Source organism: Crinia signifera, chromosome 12 (genome assembly GCF_055691185.1).
Source record: "Crinia signifera chromosome 12, ASM5569118v1, whole genome shotgun sequence".
NCBI classification, from domain to species: domain Eukaryota; kingdom Metazoa; phylum Chordata; class Amphibia; order Anura; family Myobatrachidae; genus Crinia; species Crinia signifera.
In genome coordinates this window covers 56,988,788-57,011,125 of record NC_139228.1, presented here as the reverse complement: position 1 = coordinate 57,011,125, position 22,338 = coordinate 56,988,788, and the positions used below count along the sequence as shown (strand labels likewise).

General features: G+C 49.4%; 2 protein-coding genes across 3 annotated transcripts in view; one reads left to right on the top strand and one right to left on the bottom strand.

The window, feature by feature from the left end:
* Window positions 1–1,436: 1,436 nt before the first annotated feature.
* On the bottom strand, window positions 1,437–21,196 carry RPS6KL1 (ribosomal protein S6 kinase like 1). 2 transcript variants are annotated; one of them, XM_083166528.1, is made up of 11 exons: window positions 21,100–21,196; window positions 8,399–8,658; window positions 8,058–8,182; window positions 4,835–4,927; window positions 4,295–4,342; window positions 3,516–3,648; window positions 2,824–3,132; window positions 2,467–2,556; window positions 2,299–2,381; window positions 2,129–2,224; window positions 1,437–1,676 (listed from the first exon to the last, which is right to left on the bottom strand). In XM_083166528.1, the coding sequence occupies exons 2-11, from the start codon at window positions 8,613–8,615 to the stop codon at window positions 1,569–1,571; spliced, it is 1,302 nt and encodes a 433-aa protein (XP_083022654.1). In that variant the 5' UTR covers window positions 8,616–8,658; window positions 21,100–21,196; the 3' UTR covers window positions 1,437–1,568. The 2 variants fall into 2 exon arrangements, with proteins under 2 accessions (XP_083022654.1, XP_083022653.1); XM_083166527.1 differs by lacking the exon at window positions 21,100–21,196 and adding an exon at window positions 12,718–12,871.
* The window catches only part of EIF2B2 (eukaryotic translation initiation factor 2B subunit beta), a 6,001-nt gene continuing 4,856 nt past the window's right edge, over window positions 21,194–22,338 (top strand). The window contains exon 1 of the mRNA XM_083166529.1: window positions 21,194–21,441. Coding sequence (XP_083022655.1) covers window positions 21,279–21,441 — 163 coding nt within the window. The 5' untranslated portion in view covers window positions 21,194–21,278. The remainder of the gene's footprint in view (window positions 21,442–22,338) is intronic.

Sequence of the window (22,338 nt, the reverse complement as noted above, 5' to 3'; positions counted from 1 at the left end):
TTAAAGTGTAAAAAAATAGAATAAACTATTGTCTAATACTGGGGAACTATGAGTCCCAGCAAGCCTCCCCCGCAAGCTGGGACTCGGAGAACCACAAGTCCCAGCCTGCGGGGCATTAAAGGGCCCGCTGGAACTTGTAGTTCCACAGTAAAAGAAATAGTACAATAGACACACTGACACACGTGAAAAATAAAAGTTTAATACATCCACAGCCCACACATACTGATACTTACCTATCTTGAGCCCGTAGGTAGCCCTCGGTCCTGGTCCGGGGGTCCTGTGTCCGCGATCCGACAAAATCCATGGTGGAAGCTGTGGAAGGAAACTATACTCACCTGTCCCAGGGCGACGTAGTCCAGGGAAGGGGTCTTTGCAAAATAACAAACCGACACGCGAACCAAGCGAACAGCTGAGAGCCGCACAGTGTTTGTGTACATCGTGCGGCTCCGCCTCCCGAATGCCGCTATTGGCCGCCTAGCGGCTCCTGATTGCCAATAGCCGCATTCGGGAGGCGGAGCCGCACGATGTACACAAACACCGTGCGGCTCTCAGCTGTTCGCTTGGTTCGCGTGTCGGTTTGTTATTTTGCAAAGACCCCTTCCCTGGACTACGTCGCCCTGGGACAGGTGAGTATAGTTTCCTTCCACAGCTTCCACCATGGATTTCGTCGGATCGCGGACCCCCGGACCAGGACCGAGGGCTACCTACGGGCTCAAGGGTATTAGATAATAGTTTATTCTATTTTTTTACACTTTAATCAGCCCGATGCCCACCGCACAGGGGCATCGGGGACAGCACCAGGTCAGCCTGGTCAGGTAAGTCCTGGAGGGGGGGGGGGGTTCCCCAGGGCCCCTGGCCAGGCTGACTGGTCAGTAGGGTGATGCGCCCCCCCCCCCCCATCTTTACACTGCCCCTATATGAAAAGCAAGCACACTGGTCCTCACAGTTAAAAAAAATAAAATACATTGGCCCTCACATGAAAAAGAAGAGATTGGTGAATAACACATGAACTGGTGGTGACTGTAAACTGGTGTGGACATCTCTAGGTCTGGGGCACACTCAAGAAGAGCCCAAGGCACACTATTATGCAGCGGCACAGTGGTTGAAATACCCTGTATTCACGGTGGTCCATATTTTATCCAGGAAAAACGGATGATAGGTCTATTTGGGGTTTCATATATTCAGGAGTAGACCAAAGTGAAACTCATGTCGACCTTTCCAGGTGTCAACTTTTTTTGTCAACCTTTTGCTACCCCCCCCCCCCCCCCAACGTAGCCCCACCCATAGTGCCCCGATGACTACGTACACAGTGGTGAGAACTGCATTAGAATTGCTTCAGTGGTTTCGGTGTTTGTTGCAACCAGATAGCAAGCTGTTCTTACGATGACCCCTGACCCAGATCAGCACCAGATGAAAAACTTTGAGAGAAACCAAAACCAGATTTTGGTTCTTTATTAATCATGTGACAGGATATGACATCACAGTGATGGGAAATTGTGTTGCTGGTTTAGGTCCATTCTTAACCGTGCTTGTGGTCATGTGATCGCTTCATGCATCTTTGGACTATCTCACACCAGCTTCTTCCATTGAATGTAGGTGAAGAACGGGTGGGACTTAATTCGTTGTACACCCCCAGGGCCAGAGCCAAGACGTTGGTCAGGATCATAGCGCAGTAACTGGAAGAAGGAGAAAGTTTAGTTATTATACCGTAGCACTGTCGCCACTAGAGCGTAGTGTCACATAAAATAGTGTGCCCGAAGCATCGCGAGCGAAGCGAGGGGCTGCGATTCACTGCCAACTGTGTCCATGTTGACTGTGTCGACATTTGGGAAAAAAAAAAAACCGTGCGAAAACCCATGTCGACCAAAAGTCATGTTGACTTTTTCACCTGTACATTCTATATGTCTGTATTTTGACCTTGTCAGGATTTTAAATGTCGGGATTTTGTCCTTTTCGGTATTTTGACCCATTCGGGATTTTGACCCTGTCGGGATTTCATACCGAATCCGTAGCAGGGACCCACTCGATGGACTGGGATCTTCGTACCAGGGCCTAAGAAATCCATGGCACTCAGATCATGTTAAAGCTACATGCAGCCATTGTTCCACAGACAATCCCACAAACTTACCTCTGTCAGTAGAGAAACAGCGGCTGGACTGAGGTTTTCTGTGAATGGGATCTCTGTCTGAGCGCTGAATCCCGATATTAGATTCTTGTAGAGAGGCTACAGAGACAGACAGACAGTCAGGGAAACCCCCAGCAAGCAGCCAAACATAAACTGTGACCCCATGTTCTCACCTGTCCAGTCAGCATCTCATAGAGTAGAACTCCTAGGCTCCACCAATCACAGGCCTCGTTCACAGAACCCACTCCCAAGACCTCTGCAGGGGAATGTGAGAGATTAGTCAGTATCCAAGTAGTCATGGACTGTGTCACAGGAGCTGAAGTCCATGAGCAGGTCCTCACCTGGTGCCACATACAGGTGTTCCACAGCCTCAGGACAGCACTCATGGTCAACTTCTCGCCACTGGCCAAAGTAGGTCAGGCACACGTCACCTGCAGAGACAGAGGAGGTATCAGTGAGGGGTGGGTCGCATTGATTTGCAGTAGGGCTGGCACCATTTCCCCCACTCGTATTACCAAAGTGATATATGGATTAAAAATTTCAACAGTGTAAAGTGATTGTCAAAGAGAAACCAGATCGGGAGGAGGGGATGTAATAGATGTCTGTACATAAACCACCACAGCAACACTGTTGGCAATAAGCGTTGGATGAGGACGTGAGGTGTAGTAAGGCTGGGCATGACCGGAAACACCTCTCACCTTTCTCCCCCATCAGCAGGTTGCGAGGATTAAGGTCTCTGCACAGAACCCCTTCCTGGTGAAGCGTATCCAGAGCCAATAGCAGCTGTGCACCCCAAAGTCTGACCTGGGGCTCGGGCACTCCCTCTGCTGGAGTACTACTGTCCGGCACTCCAGACCGGCTCTGCTGGCTCGTAACAGGATTATGTGCTTGAGTTCTGTCCTGATTGGATTTCATGTTATGCGCTTTTGAGTCACCAGAGCTTGGTTGTGAGCCGGCATTTTCCACATGAGATTGGTACTTCCCGAGATGCCCCCAGAGTCGTCCTCCTACAGGATTGGAGAAGAAAACATGGTTGAGAAGACCAGGGCAAAGGCATAATGGGAAAGGCAGAAGAATGGATGAAGGCAAGGGCTAGAGTATTAGGGATTATGGAGAGCCTCCTGACCCAATCACAACTGCGCCTTTGTGTGTGCACTCTGTAACTTGTACCTTAAGAGTCTTCAGGAATATTCACACATACACAGTTCACATATTCACAAATAGTTCAACCCCGTGGACATCAGACCCTCTGCGTAATCAGATGGCTTGGGCTTTGGTATAATGGGAGGGATCAGTTCCTATGCATAAACAGTGGCTGGGCTTTGGTACAATGGGAGGGCTCCAGAGTGAGAGATAAGACAAAGTTCTAGGGAATGAGGGAGTGACTTACCTGGAATGTGCTGCAGCTGTAGGTACAGGGAATCTTCACTCACATAGAACTTCTGCAGCTGGACCATGTAGGGAACACATTGCGGAATAACTGTGACGGCTCCGTGACCTGAGCGGCCAGACTTCATGAGAGACTGGGGGAAAAGGGGGAGACGAGAGCTGAGGATCCCTCACCGGTGACTGGGGGACACAGTCAAGTTACAGGAGTGGAAGTTGGATTCATGGGGAATCGCTGCACAATAGGAATGGGTATGGTATGAAAGGTTGTATGTCTCCACCAGCCAAAGGTCGATATGGACTGGTCAAAACATAAAATGGTTTTTCATGTTTTTTTGTGGTTTGAAACATTTTACATTTTTATTTTTTGGACTTTTCTGTTCTGTACAATCCAGGCGGTCTCCATATGTGTCAGGCATTACTGTTTCCAGGCATTACTTTTTTGGATGTAAGTCCATAGTAAAACCACATGTCTATGTGCAAAATGTCGATATACGAAGTGTTGACAATCGTTTTTTCATGGTTTTTGTGTCGACATGGACACCGTATAAGTGTACCACTTATACGGGGGGGTTTGACATTTGTCATGTTGACATTTTCTATGTTGACCTAATGATTATGTTGACCTATTTCATGTGTCGACCTAGTGGCGGCGTCACGCAGGAGCACAAGACACAAACACATATTCTAGTGCAGTTTGTGTTATGACATCATCGAGCGCAGCGGAATAGGTGGGTGATTGGCTCAGAGATGGCGATTACTGGAACCGTAGAGAATTGTTACCTTAAGAATAAATGTAGTCCCTGAGGACGGGTCATAGACAAGCTGCACCTAAGCCAAGAGAGAGAAAAGAGGTCTCATACTTTAAATATAAGCTACTAAGGTTCCACATGTGGGTGTAATGAGGAAATGTTTGTTTAATCACATGCAAATAAGAATGTTCACACCTTAAGCCGTGTACACACGGCAGCGATATGGGCTATAATCGCTGGAAATATGGTCGCTGGCGACCATATTGCCAGTGATGGGAGTGTGCCCCTGCGATAAATCGCCGGGTGCGCGCTCCCGTTTTCAGCCCCATTCTAATCGCTGGTCGCAGGAGCTTGCTCCTGCGACCAGCTGATTACCTCTGCGGCTCCCCCGGCAGAGGTTCCTTTTCATCAGCGACCATCTCTGTTCGCTGGTGAAAAGGAGACACTGAGCAATATATTGCTCAGCAATATATCTCCCCTGTGTGTACGCACCTTTAGTCTTAGGCCCATGTACACTGGGTAACGTGATATTACACATGTGCTCTGACACATAAAACGCATGCAGAGTTACCTTGTCGATAATCTCCAGCACTCGGCAGCGCTTCAAGTTTTCCACAGCAGTATTCAAGACTCTGATTGGCCGAAATCGGAGGCTGCTATAACCCTGGAGGTTACAGCAAACGTTAATGACATCTACAAATTAAGATACAAAAATAAAACAACAACATTCCTGTGGGGTCTGTATATCTCCAGAGGGAAGACTACAGTGCAGTCCAAAATCAAAATGCAGGGGCCATACCAACTGCCACACCAAACATCACCGTCCGAGACTGACTGGCAGTTGGTGTACCTACTCTGTTTTAATCTTGGACCGTGCTGCAAACCCACCACTGGATCCGCCACTGGAAGGTCCACATACTTTTGGCCAAGTAGTGTATAATCTGAAAATAGTATTGCCTTCTCTATAAAATCATACAGTCATTTTTCGGTACTTGTTTCCTATCTGGGCGCCCAGGTTTTCTACATACGGCACCGTAATGAAATCGGATCGCATCGGATTCGGTACTCGATGATGTACGATGGCATACGATGCTATCCGATCCGATTTTATTTTAAATCGGATCGCATCGCATGCGGTGACGGGATCAACCCGATTTTTACATTGGAATCAATGTTAAATGGTCCCTGAGACCCGATTTTACATTGATTTCAATGTAATAACCCTGCAAACCCACGATTTGTATAGGAAACCCCCCTGATGGTTTAAAATGCGCCTCCATTGTTAACGCCACCCTAGTATTGACGTCAACCCGAAGCGTGGCGAGCGGCGGAGGTACGCGTCCTCCGACTTTTTCATACCCCCACTATCCACGTCGGCGTGGAGTTGAGAATAGAATAGTGTGGCGAACGCAGCGAGCCACCGAGCCCGAAGCGTGGCGAGCGCACGCGGATACCTGTGAAGCCCGCGAGGGGACACGGATACCTGTGAAGTATCCGCGTCCCCTCGCCACGCTTCGGGCTCGGTGGCTCGCTGCGCTCGCCACACTTTCTATTCTCAACTCCACGCCGACGTGGATAGTGGGGGTATGAAAAAAGTCGGAGGACGCGTACCGCCGCCGCTCGCCACGCTTCGGGTTGACGTCAATACTGTGTTTCTGTGCAGATGTGACAAGGGGAGGGCTTTGAAGGGTAAATAAATACAGTAGTGTTACAGATGGGCCATCCTATGGGCCAACCATAAAAGCGGGAACGAAATCGGATCGCATCGCATCGTTCAATATCGTGTATGTGCATTTGTGGTATCCGATGCGATGCGATCCGATTTTGATACGGAGAATAGCATGGTGCGCAATTAACGTAGCGGGCGCCCAGATAGGAAACAAGTACCCATTTTTCTCCATAATATATTCATAACATTTTTTGGTACTCTTTACCTAGCACGGCGCCCACGATTTTGATCGTGGGCATCGCAGGTAAAAAAATCGCGGGCATCGCGGCCATTGAATGCACTAAAAATCAGGTGCGACGCGATGCCCGCGATTTTAATGCCACCCCACGATCAACGTCAACCCAAAGCGTGGCGAGCGGCGGCGGTACGCATCCTACGACCTTTTCATACCCCCACTATCCACGTCGGCGTGGAGTTGAGAATAGAATAGTGTGGCGAGCGCAGCGAGGGGACGCGGATACCTTCACAGGTAAACGCGTCCCTTCGCGGGCTTCACAGGTATCCGCGTCCCCTCGCCACGCTTCGGGCTTGCTGTGCTCGCCACACTATTCTATTCTCAACTCCACGCCGACGTGGATAGTGGGGGTATGAAAAGGTCGTAGGACGCGTAACGCCGCCGCTCGCCGCGCTTCGAGTTCACGTTGATCGTGGGGTGGCGTTAACAATTGTGGGGGCCATTTCACACTTCAGGGTGCCTATTTGGCCTCTGTGGGCCATTTAACATTGTTTCCTATGAAAAAATCGGGTCAATTGAGGCATTGAACATGAAAATCGGGTCAATTGAGGCATTTAACATTGTTCCCTATGGGAAATCGCGGGCATCGTGTCGCACCCGATTTTTTAGTGCATTCAATGCCCGCGATGGGCGCCGTGCTAAGTAAAGAGTACCCATTTTTTTATGGCCCTCCATAAAGATTCCTATTAACTGTTTCAGGCAACTTTAATCGTTTCAGCAGCACGGAAGCACAGTGGTTAGCAACTAGCCTCACAGAATTGAGCGCTTGAGTGCGATTCCCACCAAAACCCTAATTGAATGTGTTTGTATGTTTCCTCTGGTTATGGTTATGAGTGGTGGCACAGAACATCAATAGTAGCAACTATTCTATGCCAATTCAGTGCAAGAACCATCGGCACGGCTGGCATGGCATCCCAATCCCTGCTGTGTGTAAGATCTGGAGTGTAACAGGGTTGCTGGCTGACAGCCTAGCAGCCATGAGCAGCAACACCATCGATGGTAACCGTATTCATCGGCCATTATTAATCATCGATGATCAATGACAATCCCTAATGGAGAGTAATTGGCCTCTGAGAAAACTGAACCCTAGTGTGTCCATGAGATAGGAAATATAGATTTTAAGCTCTGCTGGGTCAGTGGATACATAAATAACTATTGTCATAATTCAAGCGCATATTGTCCCTTATTCTGGTTCACTCGCAAAGGCAAATTCCTTCTCAAATGGACAAAACCATGTGCACTAACATGTGTAGAGAGAGAGTTAGATTTGGGTGAATTATTTTGTTTCTGTGCAGGGAAAATACTGGCTGCTTTATTTTTACATTGCAATATAGGTATCAGTTTGAAGTAAAACCCCACAAAAATCTAACTCTCTGCACATGTTACATCTGCCCCACCTGCAGTGCACATGGTTTTGTCCATTTGAGAAGGAATCTGCCTTTTTGAGTGAACCATTGTGCCCCCACAGTCTGTTGTGAATGGTCAGTTTGATCAATTCTGATGATCTGAATACAGAACATCGGTGTGGTGAGCTACAGCGTGCGTGTTTGAAGGTGACAGATTTGCCTTTGATTAGTTTTTTTATGTCGGCTTAAAAAAAATGTGAATAAGTAATGTCAAACTTTTGACTGTTGAGCTCCCCATTGTTGACCTAAAGCTTGTGTCAACCTTCCAACCCTGTCAACCTTAGCCATTTCTACCTATTTCAGGTGTCAAACTAAACCCTGTGGACCTTCAGTGTTCCACCCAATTCATGTCGATCTAGTGACCGTCTCCTGTCTCGGAGAGGTGTAAGGGACACCTCATTATAATGAGACCGGTGCCGCTCACCTCTGCTGTGCCAGACACATAGCCCGTCGGCCTCTGCAGGTGACAGTTGAAGATTTCTTCAGCACGTTTCAAGTATTGGGAGATCTTGCGTTTCACGGCATCGCGCCTTTCCCTGCTTGGGTCAACTAGAGTAAGATACAAGATTGAGAATGATTTAGAGGGGGCAACAGAGTCCAGGGGTAAAGATGGAGGAGGGCAGGGAGTAATGGCTGAAGATGTAGAACAGGCGAAGAGAGGAAGACCGTAGAGGACAATAATAATTTGATTGACACGATCACATGACCTAGGTCGGGGGTCATCATTGAGGGACAAGACATGACTATGGATAGGTATGATCTGACCTGTCACCCCATTCAGAAGAAGTTCCACCCCATGCTTGTAGTGGCTGAAAGCCGCCTCATATTCCTCATTGGCATCACGCTCCTGGGCCACGTGCAATTGTTTGGCCGCATCCACCAGATAATCGCGTTTGGAGCTGATCTTTGAAGTTGGTGTTTGTTCGATTACTCCGGGGAATCCAACTCGATATTGACAAGATAGATCCCTCTCACTGCTCATTGCCCCCTCTGGAATGTGACCATTGGAGGAGAGTGCAGGGGTCCTGGGAGTAGGAGAAGCAAGGGAGATGTAAGAGAGATGCATACAGTCAGAGCTGATGTAGAATGGGATACAAAGCAAAGTGTTTCATTGGCTGCCAATATTGTCCAGTGTGTTATATATAAACTGCAGATACGGCTCAGTGTGTTATACATCACTGCAGATACGGCTCAGTGTGTTACACATCACTGCGGATACGGCTCAGTGTGTTATACAGCACTGCGGATACGGCACTGTGTGTTATACATCACTGCGGATACGGCACTGTGTGTTATACATCACTCCGGATACGGCACTGTGTGTTATACATCACTGCTGATACGGCACTGTGTGTTATACATCACTGCGGATACGTCACTGTGTGTTATACATCACTGCTGATACGGCACTGTGTTATACATCACTGCGGATACGTCACTGTGTGTTATACATCACTGCTGATACGGCACTGTGTTATACATCACTGCGGATTCGTCATTGTGTGTTATACATCACTGCTGATACGGCACTGTGTGTTATACATCACTGCGGATACGGCACTGTGTGTTATACATCACTGCTGATACGGCACTGTGTTATACATCACTGCGGATACGTCACTGTGTGTTATACATCACTGCTGATACAGCACTGTGTGTTATACATCACTGCGGATCGGCACTGTGTGTTATACATCACTGCGGATACGGCACTGTGTGTTATACATCACTGCTGATACGGCACTGTGTGTTATACATCACTGCGGATACGGCACTGTGTGTTATACATCACTGCGGATACGGCACTGTGTGTTATACATCACTGCGGATACGGCACTGTGTGTTATACATCACTGCTGATACGGCACTGTGTGTTATACATCACTTCGGATACGTCACTGTGTGTTATACATCACTGCTGATACGGCACTGTGTTATACATCACTGCGGATACGTCACTGTGTGTTATACATCACTGCTGATACGGCACTGTGTTATACATCACTGCGGATTCGTCATTGTGTGTTATACATCACTGCTGATACGGCACTGTGTGTTATACATCACTGCGGATACGGCACTGTGTGTTATACATCACTGCTGATACGGCACTGTGTTATACATCACTGCGGATACGTCACTGTGTGTTATACATCACTGCTGATACAGCACTGTGTGTTATACATCACTGCGGATCGGCACTGTGTGTTATACATCACTGCGGATACGGCACTGTGTGTTATACATCACTGCTGATACGGCACTGTGTGTTATACATCACTGCGGATACGGCACTGTGTGTTATACATCACTGCGGATACGGCACTGTGTGTTATACATCACTGCGGATACGGCACTGTGTGTTATACATCACTGCTGATATGGCACTGTGTGTTATACATCACTTCGGATACGGCTCAGTGTGTTATACATCACTGCGGATACGGCACTGTGTTATACATCACTGCGGATACGTCACTGTGTTATACATCACTGCGGATACGTCACTGTGTGTTATACATCACTGCTGATACAGCACTGTGTGTTATACATCACTGCGGATCGGCACTGTGTGTTATACATCACTGCGGATACGGCACTGTGTGTTATACATCACTGCTGATACGGCACTGTGTGTTATACATCACTGCGGATACGGCACTGTGTGTTATACATCACTGCGGATACGGCACTGTGTGTTATACATCACTGCGGATACGGCACTGTGTGTTATACATCACTGCTGATACGGCACTGTGTGTTATACATCACTTCGGATACGGCTCAGTGTGTTATACATCACTGCGGATTCGTCATTGTGTGTTATATATCTCTGCTGATACGGCACTGTGTTATACATCACTGCGGATTCGTCATTGTGTGTTATACATCACTGCTGATACGGCACTGTGTGTTATACATCACTGCGGATACAGCATTGTGTGTTATACATCACTACGGATACGGCACTGTGTGTTATACATCACTACGGATACGGCACTGTGTGTTATACATCACTGCGGATACGTCACTGTGTGTTATACATCACTGCTGATACAGCACTGTGTGTTATACATCACTGCGGATACGGCACTGTGTGTTATACATCACTACGGATACGGCACTGTGTGTTATACATCACTGCTTATACGGCACTGTGTGTTATACGTCACTGCGGATACGGCACTGTGTGTTATACATCACTGCGGATACGGCACTACGGCACTGTGTGTTATACGTCACTGCGGATACGGCACTGTGTGTTATACATCACTGCGGATACGGCACTACGGCACTGTGTATTATACATCACTGCGGATACGGCACTGTGTGTTATACATCACTGCGGATATGGCACTGTGAGTTATACATCACTGCGGATACGGCTCAGTGTGTTATACATCACTGCGGATACGGCTCAGCGTGTTATACATCACTGCGGATACGTCCAAGTGTGTTATACATTACTGCGTATATGGTACTGTGTGTTATACATTGATGTGGATACGGCTCAGTGTGTTATACATCACTGCGGATACAGCACTGTGTGTTATACATCACTGCCGATATGGTTCAGTGTGTTATACATCCCTACGGATACGGCACTGTGTGTTATACATCACTGCTGATACGGCACTGTGTGTTATACATCCCTACGGATACGGCACTGTGTGTTATACATCACTGCTGATACTGCACTGTGTGTTATACATCACTGCTGATACGGCACTGTGTGTTATACATCACTGCGGATACGGCACTGTGTGTTATACATCCCTACGGATACGGCACTGTGTGTTATACATCACTGCGGATACGGCACTGTGTGTTATACATCACTGCAGATACGCACTGTGTGTTATACATCGCTGCGGATACGACTCAGTGTTTTAAACATAACTGTGGATACGGCACTGTGTGTTATATATAACTGCAGATCCGGCTCAATGTGTTATACATCACTGCAGATTACGGCTCAGTGTGATATATATAACTGTGGATACGGCTCAGTGTGTCATACATCACTGCGGATACAGCTCAGTGTGTTATACATCGCTGCGGATACGGCTCAGTGTGTTATACATCACTGCGGATACGGTTTAGTGTGTTATACATCACTTCGAATACGGCACTGTGAGTTATACATCACTGCCGATATGGTCCAGTGTGTTATACATCACTGCGGATACGGCTCAGTGTGTTATAAATCACTGTGGATATGGCTCAGTGTGTTATACATCACTGCGGATACGGCTCAGTGTGTTATACATCACTGCGGATACGGCACTGTGTGTTATACATCACTGCCGATACAGCTCAGTTTGTTATAAATCACTGCGGATACGGCTCAGTGTGTTATACATCACTGCGGATACGTCCAAGTGTGTTATACATTACTGCGTATATGGTACTGTGTGTTATACATTGATGTGGATACGGCTCAGTGTGTTATACATCACTGCGGATACGGCACTGTGTGTTATACATCACTGCCGATATGGTTCAGTGTGTTATACATAACTGCGAATACGGCTCAGTGTGTTATACATCACTGCGGATACGGCTCATTGTGTTATATATCACTGCGGGTACGGCTCAGTGTGTTATACATCACTGCAGATATGGCTCATTGTGTTATATATCACTGCAGGTACGGCTCAGTGTGTTATACAGTACATAACTGTGGATACGGCTCAGTGTGTTATTCATAACTGCGGATACGGCTCAGTGTGTATTATACATAACTACATATAGAATTCACTGCTTCTTTTTTTCTGGCACACCCTGAGCATGTCTGATTTCTCCTAATTTATGTGCAGTACACTGTGAGATGCTCTGCGATGCAACTAAAATGCAACATCTACAGAAAAACATATGGGGCACAGACAACCAGTAACACTCTCTGTAATCATATACAGACATGCCAGACATGCTCACCATCTCTGTGTGTGTGTGTGTATATATATATATATATATACCCAGCCACGCACTCCGATGTGTGCTGTCCCCTCTCCAGTTACATGCACAGATGTCACACACAGGTATAAGGTATATATACAGTGAGCATCCTGCTCTCCTCTTACCTTCAGCAGCTACTGCAGTTTCCAGGAGCCGCCCCACCCTGTGATCTGCCCTGAGACTGCTCCGTGCCCCTCTATACTCTCCTGTCCCTGTTATTCAGCTGGATGATGTCAGATACCAGCTGTAACCACCATCAGCCAATCACAGTGCTGCTGTCTGACTCATCCACTCTCTGCCAACAGGTCCTGGGTGGGGGGGGATCTCAGTCACCTCCCTGCGCAATATCCATCCTTGTCATCCCAGGATTACACACACATACAGTGCATGCTCACATACACACCAACATACAGTGTATAATACACACACATACAGTGTATAACACACACACATTCAGTGCATGCTCACATATACACACACATACAGTGTATAACACACACACATATATACAGTGCATGCTCACATACAGAAACACATATAGTGTATAACACACACACACACACACACACACACACACACACACACACACACACACACACACATACAGTGAATGCTCACATACCCACATGTACACACATAGAGCCTTATTCTAGTTCACTCTTTCTGACAAAATCCTTCTCAGATGGACAAAACCATGTGCACTGCAGGTGGGGCAGATGTAACATGTGCAGAGAGAATTAGATTTGGGTGGGGTTTTACTTCAAAGTGAGATCTATATTGCAGTGTAAAAATAAAGCAGCTGGTATTTACCCTGCACAGAAACAAAATAACTCACCCAAATCTAATTCTCTCTGCACATGTTACCATACCTCCCAACTGTCACGATTACAGCGGGACAGTCCCGATTTTCGGGTCCTGTCCCGCTGTCCCACCCGTGGCAGGCATTGTCCCGCTGCGGGGGTGGCAGTTGGGAGACCCCCCAATCTAATAGAATAGACGCTGTGCGCATGCGCACAGCGTCTATTCTCGTATGAAAATGAGGTTGCGGCTCATTTGCATACGCCTCGCCCCCTTTTCGGGCGCTCGCGTGTCCCTATTTCTTCTACTGAGAAGTTGGGAGGTATGATGTTACATCTGCCCCACCTGCAGTGCACATGGTTTTGTCCATCTAAGAAGGATTTTGTCAGAAAGAGTGAACTAGAATAAGGCCCATACAGTGTATAACACACACACATACAGTGTATAACACACACACACACACACACATACAGTGCATGCTCACATACACGGAATCGGTACATCTATCAGAATGAACTTAGGTCTACAGTCATTAGGTCGACCCCACTAGGTCGACTGGCAGGAAGGTCGACCTGATTTAAGGTCGACATGGGCCAAGGTCGAAATGACTTAAGGTCGACTTTGCATAAAGGTCGACATGAGGAAGGTCGACTGGTCATAAGGTCGACATGGGTTTTTCACTGTTTTTTTTTTTTAATCCGAATGTCGACACAGTCGACATGGACACAGTTTGCAATGAGAATCGGACCCTCGCATCGCTCGGTTCACTCGCAATGCTTCGGGCACGGTGGCTCGCTTCGCTCGCCACAGCTTTAATAACCTCCTCCATGCCCTAGTGGATGGTAGGGCATGAAATACCGCCTGTCGGCACACGTCGGTTCAAAAAACAGTGAAAAACTCCATGTCGACCTTATGATCAGTCGACCTTCCTCATGTCGACCTTTATGCAAATCCGACCTTAAGTCATGTCAACCTTGGCCCATGTCGACCTTAAGTCAGGTCGACCTTCCTGCCAGTCGACCTAGTGGGGTCGACCTAATGACTGTAGACCTAAGTTCATTCTAATAGATGACCGCTTCCCATTTATATATATGTGTGTGTGTGTGTTATACACTGTATGTGTGCATGTGCTATTTATGTGTGTTAGACACTGTTTGTGTGTGTTATACACTGTATTTGTGCACTGTGTACTGTGGGGGTTATTCTGGTCTACTCGCTCGCATGCAAGTGCAATGGTTTTTAAATGCGCACCCAAAATTGCGGCCCGGGAAATTGGGCGGTGGCAGGTAGTCGTGCACATGGGAACACCCAGCGTTTCATGGGCGTTCCCATGGAAATCACCATGTGACGTGGTTATACACACACACACACACACACACATACACACAAACATCGTAATTCGACACACATATACATCCATACTTGCCCACCCTCCCGGAAAGGTCGGGAGGCTCCCAAAATTTTGGTCCCCCTCTCAGAAGGGTGGAGAACCCTCCCGCACCCCTGTGGCCCCCGTATTCTCCCCAGACATCCTCCTACCCAGCTGGTAAAATACCGCCATTCGCAGGTGTACGTGGAAGGAGCGGGGCTAAAATATGCAAATAGCATAATTTTGGCCCAGCCCCTCCACGTACACCCACAAATAGCGACATTTCTAATGGTGGGGGTGGGACTTGATGATGTCACGCACTGGCCCCCGCCCCCAGAAGCACTGCTGAAAGTCTCCTCTCAGGGCTTCCTTAGGAGAGATGAAACTATAAAATGTCAGCAAGTATGCATACATCGTATTACACACATGCACAAATACAGTGTATTTCACACAAACAAACACACATACAGGGCCTTATTCTGGTTGAATCGGACAGATGCGTATTTCGGACGGGCACGAGTGTTCTTAGCCCCGCCTACCGTATAGATCGCTCATGCCATCCGAATACGGTAAAACGCCAAGCAAATGGACCGTGAGTGGATGTTTCATGTGAACACCTCCCCCATCTGTGGGAACCTCCCCCATTCTCCGATGGTCGCCGACCATCGAATGATGGGCCGAGCGGTCAGGCAGCCCCAAGTGCTCCAGACCACTCGGACATTATTCCATGTGAAAGCAGGTATATGGGCGGGCAGCTGGCATCCGGCTATGCCACACGTGCGTCACGGCCGGATTACCATAAGTACACCCAGCGGTTTCATGGGAACGCCCATGAAACGCGGGGTGTACGCATATGGTAATGAGCAAAAACAGCCCTTCACGCCCCTTTCCTACCCCTGCGATCATTTTCTGCATGGAATTCACGCCGTGTTCGGTCATGCGAGGCGTTCACACATGCGCAGAAATGCCTCTGCACACGCAGCTGTCCGCCTCAATCAGAATAAGGCCCACAGTGTATAACACTCACACATATGCAGTGTATAAAACTAACACACACACACATAGTACGTGCACGCATACAGTGAATTCTTGATGATGTGCAGCAGGGAAAGGGTTAAAGACATATGGCGGGAAATTTGCTAAGATGTGTATTCTACTTCACATGTGATGTTGCTATGGGAAACCCATCAGAATCTACTTCTCATTTATTTAGCACCCTCTAGAAGATAGTAGACAGGATCTGATTGGTTGCCCATAACATGTGAAATGAAATACACATCTTAGTTAATATCCCCTATTATGTGCTATAACGGCCGTAGGAACAGTGGCATATCTACAATCGGAGCAATGTGTGCAGCGGTTGTCCACACTGGCACTCATGTTTTCAATACGCACCTCTCAGTCCTCAGTTGGTGGCAGGACATGTTCCTGGCATTATGGGCAATAAGGAAATCACCAGGAAAATGAACAAAGCAGCTGAGGAAGGTGATGGGGCTGGAGCTGAGGATGGTGATGGGGCTGTGGCTGCAGAAGGTGATGGGGGCTGTGGCTGAGGAAGGTGATGGGTGCTGTGGCTGAGGAAGGTGATGGGTGCTGTGGCTGATGAAGGTGATGGGTACTGTGGCTGAGGAAGGTGATAGAGGCTGTGGATGAGGAAGGTGATGGGTGCTGTGGCTGATGAAGGTGATGGGTACTGTGGCTGAGGAAGGGTATGGAGGCTGTGGCTGAGGAAGGTGATAGAGGCTGTGGATGAGGAAGGTGATTGGGGCTGTGGAAGGTGATGGGACTGTGACTGTGGAGGGTGATGGGGCTGCGGCTGATGATGAGGCTGGGGGCTGAGGGTGAGGAAGGTGATGGAGGCTGTGGCTGAAGAAGGTGATGGAGGCTGTGGCTGAAGAAGGTGATGGAGGCTGTGGCTGAGGAAGGTGATGGGGCTGTGGCTGAGGAAGGTGATGGAGGCTATGGCTGAGGAAGGTGATAGGGCTGTGGCTGCGGAAGGTGATGGGACTGTGGCTGAGGAAGGTGATGGGTGCTGTAGCTGAGGAAGGTGATGGGTGCTGTGGCTGAGGAAGGTGATGGGTGCTGTGACTGAGGAAGGTGATGGAGGCTGTAGCTGAGGAAGGTGATGGGTCTATAGGCCTTTTTCTAGTTCACTCTTTCTGACAAAATCCTTCTTAGATGGACAAAGCCATGTGCACTGCAGGTGGGGCAGATGTAAAATGTGCGGAGAGAATTAGATTTGGGTGAGTTATTTTGTTTCTGTGCAGGGTAAATACTGACTGCTTTATTTTTACAATGCAATATAGATCTCACTTTGAAGTAACACCCCACCCAAATCTAATTCTCTCTGCACAAGTAACATCTGCCCCACCTGCAGTGCACATGGTTTTGTCCATCTAAAGGTGCGTACACAAGGGGCAATATGATCGCTGGCAATATATTGCTCAGCAATCATATTGCTCAGTGTCCCGTTTTCATCTGCGACCAGAGATGGTCACAGATAAAAATGTCACACTGCCGGGAGAAGAGGCAGTGGAAATCGCTGGTCGGAGGAGCATGCTCCTCCAACCAGCGACTATTCAGGGGCTGAAAACGGGAGCGCGCACCCGGCGATTTATCGCTGGTGCACACTCCAATCACTGGCAATATGGTCGCTCAGCGACCATATTTCCAGCGATTTCAGCCCCTATCGCCCCTGTGTGTACACAGCTTAAGAAGGATTTTGTCAGAAAGAGTAAACTAGAATAAGGCCCTATGGCTGAGGAAGGTGATGGGACTGTGGCTGAGTATGGTGACGAGGGCTGTGGATATGAGGAAGGTGATGGGGCTGTGGCTGAGTATGGTGATGGGGCTGTGGCTGAGTATGGTGATGGGGCTATGGCTGAGGAGGGTGATGGGGCTGTGGTGGAGGAAGGTGATGGGACTGTGTCTGAGAATGGTGATGGGGCTGTGGCTGAGGAAGGTGATGAGGCTGTGGATGAGGAAGGTGATGTGGCTGAGGAAGGTGATGATGCTGTGGATGAGGAAGGTGATGGGGATGTGGCTTAGGAAGGTGTTGGGGGCTGTGGCTGAGGAAGGTGATGGAGGCTGTGCTGAGGAAGGTGATAGGGCTGTGGCTGCGGAAGGTGATGGGTGCTGTGGCTACGGAAGGTGATGGAGGCTGTGGCTGAGGAAGGTGATGGGACTATGGCTGAGGAAAGTGATGGGACTGTGGCTGAGGAAGGTGATGGGTGCTGTTGCTGAGGAACGTGATGTGACTGTGTCTGAGTATGGTGACAAGGGCTGTGGATATGAGGAAGGTGATGGGGCTGTGGCTGAGTATGGTGATGGGGCTGTGGCTGAGGAGGGTGATGGGGCTGTGGCTGAGGAGGGTGATGGGGCTGTGGCTGAGGAAGGTGATGTGACTGTGTCTGAGAATGGTGATGGGGCTGTGGTTGAGGAAGGTGATGAGGCTGTGGATGAGGAAGGTGATGGGGCTGTGGCTGAGGAAGGTGTTGGGGGCTGTGGCTGAGGAAGATGATGGGGCTGTAGCTGATTAAGGTGATGGGGCCAGTGGCTGAGTAATGTGATAGTTGCTGTGGCTGAGGAAGGTGATGGGTGCTGTGGCTGAAGGTGATGGGGCTGTAGCTGAAGGTGATGGGGCTGTAGCTGAAGAAGGTTATGGGGCTGTGGACGGTGATGGGGGCTGTGGCTTATGAAATTGATGGGGTTGTGGCTGAGGATGGTGATGGGGGCTGTGGCTGAAGAAGGTGAGGGGGGCTGTGGCAGAGGATGGTAATGGGGGATGTGGCTGAGGAAGATGATGGGGGCTGTGGCTGAGTAAGGTGATAGTTGCTGTGGCTGAGGAAGGTAATGGGTGCTGTGGCTGAAAGTGATGGGGCTGTAACAGATGAAGGTTATGAGGCTGTGGCTGTGGAAGGTGATGGGAGCTGTGGCTAAGAAAAGTGATGGGGCTGTGACTGAGGAAGATGATGGGGCTGTGTCTAAGGAAGGTGATGGGGGCTAAAGATGGTAATGGGGGATGTGGCTGAGGAAGATGATGGGGGCTGTGGCTGAGTAAGGTGATAGTTGCTGTGGCTGAGGAAGGTTATGGATGCTGTGGCTGAAAGTGATGGGGCTGTAGCAGATGAAGGTTATGAGGCTGTGGAAGGTGATGGGGGCTGTGGCTAAGGAAATTGATCGGGCTGTGGCTGAGGAAGGTGTTGGGGGCTGTGGCTGAGGAAGGGGATGGGTCTGAGGATGGTGATGGGGGCTGTGGTTGAGGAGGGTGATAAAGCTGTGGCTGTAGGAGGTGTTGGGGGCTGTGGCAGAGGAAGGTGATGGGGGCTGTGGCTGAGGAAGGTGATAGGACTGTGACTGAGGAAGGTGATGGAGGCTGTGGCTGAGGAAGGTGATGAGGTTGTGACTGAGGAAGGTGATGGAAGCTGTGGCTGAGGAGGGTGATGAGACTGTGACTAAGGAAGGTAATGGGGCTGTGACTGAGGACGGTGATGAGGGCTGTGGCTGAGGAGGGTGATGGGGCTGTGGCTGAAGAAAGTGATGGAGGCTGTGGCTGAGGAAGGTGATGGGGGCTGTGGCTGAAGAAAGTGATGGAGGCTGTGGCTGAGGAAGGTGATGGGGGCTGTGGCTGAGGAAGGTGATGGGGGCTGTGGCTGAGGAAGGTGATGGGGGCTGTGGCTGAGGAAGGTGATGGGGGTTGTGGCTGAGGAAGGTGATGGGGGTTGTGGCTAAGGAAGGTGATGGGGGCTGTGGCTGAGGAAGGTGATGGAGGCTGTGGCTGAGGAAGGTGATGGAGGCTGTGGATGAGGAAGGTGATGGAAGCTGTGCCTGAGGAAGGTGATGGGGCTGTGGCTGAGGTAGGTGATAGGACTGTGGCTGAGGATGATGATGGAGGCCATGGTTGAGAAAGGTGATGGGGCTGTGGCTGAGGAAGGTGATGGTGCACAGCGATGTGTGCTGAGCGATCTGTCAGGGCCAGTATTCTCTGGCGATCTAACTAGATATATCTAGCATGGTGGATATATCCGATGGGCGATAGAGACACGCGGGACTGCACATCGCTATAGCCCCTACACACGGAGCGATGTATGGGCATTTTCTAAGTGATCTAATCAAATGAAGTCAGATCGCTTAGAAAAGACCCAGAAATCGCATCATGTGTAGGCACCAGCAGTAGTAATACTGATTGCTTCCAGTCGAGGTCCCGGAGAGAGGGTGCCCTGGACGGAGGAAGACGGATGGTGGCACGGTGACCCCCCCCCCCCCCCGGCCAGGACGGGTGCACCGCCTTGGCAAGAGAAGCAAGTAGACGTGGCACTGGACCAGGCCACAGCCGCCGGCGCGACACCAGCAGCGGCACAGCAGTGCACAGCCCGGCCCCCGGGGCACCAGAGGCTCTAGACCCGGCCGCAGCTTGATGACCGGCCGGCATGATGACCCCCATCGGCATCCGGAGGCGGGTCCCAGCCGCGACAAAGGAAGATCAGGCCTGCAGGCCCCAGCCGCTGGCGCATAAGCGCAGATGCGGGAGCCCTCTATGCTGCGGAGGAGGTACGATTAGACTATAGGGGGCAGCGGCGTGGAACTCAGCCTGGGGAGGGCCCAACTCCAGCCCCAGGCCTCACTGTCTCTCCCTAGGCCTCAGTGACCCCCCCCCCCCCCCCACACACACACACACAGCGGTTCTCCTACAGGAAGTTGGCGCCGCAAATGGCTGCCTGGGATCTTTGCACTCAGCCACATGTAACCTTATGTATAACCTCATGTCCCCTGTGTGATAACTGTAATGTCCCTGCTGTAACTGAGCGGTCTTTGCCCATAATGTACTGTCCCTGCTTAATGCCCTTGTTACCTGCCTGGCAGCTGCAGAGACCTGTGGCGCCGCTGATGGCTGCCTAGGCGCTGTGCTGCTTGGTGGGTATGTGTTCCCTGTGTGATACTGTACTGTCCCTGCTTATACCGTTACCTACCCGGCTGCTGCAGCGACCAGTGGCGCCGCCGATGCCTGCCTAGGCGCTGAGTTGCTTGGGGGACATGTGGTCCCTGCATGTAATGTCTCAATGTAATTTATGCAATGTATATAACGCCTTCAACCTTCCCCCCCCCCCTCTCCCTCTCCCTGCTGATGCTACACTGTAAATCCATAAAAAAATCCTAGTGTACGCAAGCACACATGGCCAATAAAGTTGATTCTATTCTATCCTAATAATAATAATTATAAAAATAATAATGATACCAGTTACATCGGTCTCACAGAACCAATGCTCAAGGCTAAACAATGTTTTGTCACCAATGTTCTCTTTAGATGTCCCACCCCTATCCTGCTGTATTATATACTGGCCTTGCTGTATTACTGGCCTGTTGGTGGGGCTGAGACAGACATCATGTGACGATCATACCCAGGGATGACGTTTAGGCCAGGCGCAGCTTCGGCGCATTCTGATGACGTTTCCAGGCGCCATGTTGGTCTACCCCTAATAGCTGTCACTTCCCGCCGCCATCTTGGTGCTCCAGTCCATCATGCCGGTCACCACTGAAAAGGAATCGGAGCTTTCAGAGCGGATCGAGGCGTTTATTACCGGTCTGAAGCGGGGGACGGGGCGCCAGAACTCAGAGGAGACAGCCCGGGAGACTGTAGGCCTCCTGCGAAGAATCATAGCACAGGCGAGATGGGGGAACGCGGGTGAGAGACTGGGTCCCCCCCCTGTCCGGGGCCGCATTGTACACATCACATCACCCACCCCCTCAATATATCTCACCACAGTGGCAGCACTTTTATATACTGTATCCCCTATATATCTATCACAATGTATATACTATACCACCTATATAGCTCACTGTGTGTACCACACCTCCAAATACCATACTATGTATATACTGTATCCCTCCTATATATCTCACTGTGGGTACCCCACCCCTAAATACAACACTTTGTATACTGTACCCCCTTATATCCAACACACTGTATATGCTGTATTAGTGTGTATACTGTCCCCCCTATATCTCGCACACTGTATTTACTGTATATGCCACTGTGTACACTGCACCCTATATATCTCACCAAATATACCACAGCCCAATATATGAGTATATACCAGCGGTTCTCAAACTGTGGGTCCTGACCATCTCAGCATGGGTCGGACTCCATGTTGCTGACCATCAGGCTGATGACTTTTCTAATCTTAGTCAGTGATGGAGTCTGAAAGATCTGTTGAATTGTCTGTTATTTTAGACTCTTCCATCATTTTGAGCCTCCACAGTGCTGCCATGTATGTGCTGTCTGCGGTATCCGGACTATTTGTCTACAACAAGAAGATAGACAGCCATTAGGTTGACACCATTAGTTCGACAACTCAATAGGTCGACACTGCCATTAGGTCGACACGGGGTTTTCACTGTTTTTTTAGCCGACATGTGCCGACAGGCGGTATTTCATGCCCTACCATCCACTAGGGTGAGGTGTGAGAATAAAATAGTGTGCCGAGCGCAGCGAGCAATGCGAGGGGCTGCGGTTCACTTCAAACTGTGTCCATGTTGACTGTGTCGACATTTGGGTCAAGAAACAGTGAAAAACGCCATA

What these genes read in the sequence shown, in the direction of transcription:
- RPS6KL1 (XM_083166528.1), bottom strand. Translation starts at nt 8,615, where the DNA reads ATGAGCAGTGAGAGGGATCTATCTTGTCAATATCGAGTTGGATTCCCC. An exon ending in GGACTACATTTATTCTTAAG is followed by an intron (nt 3,649 to 4,294) that starts GTAACAATTCTC and finishes CTTTTCCCCCAG; the next exon opens with TCTCTCATGAAGTCTGGCCG. An exon ending in ACACCTGTATGTGGCACCAG is followed by an intron (nt 2,382 to 2,466) that starts GTGAGGACCTGC and finishes ATTCCCCTGCAG; the next exon opens with AGGTCTTGGGAGTGGGTTCT.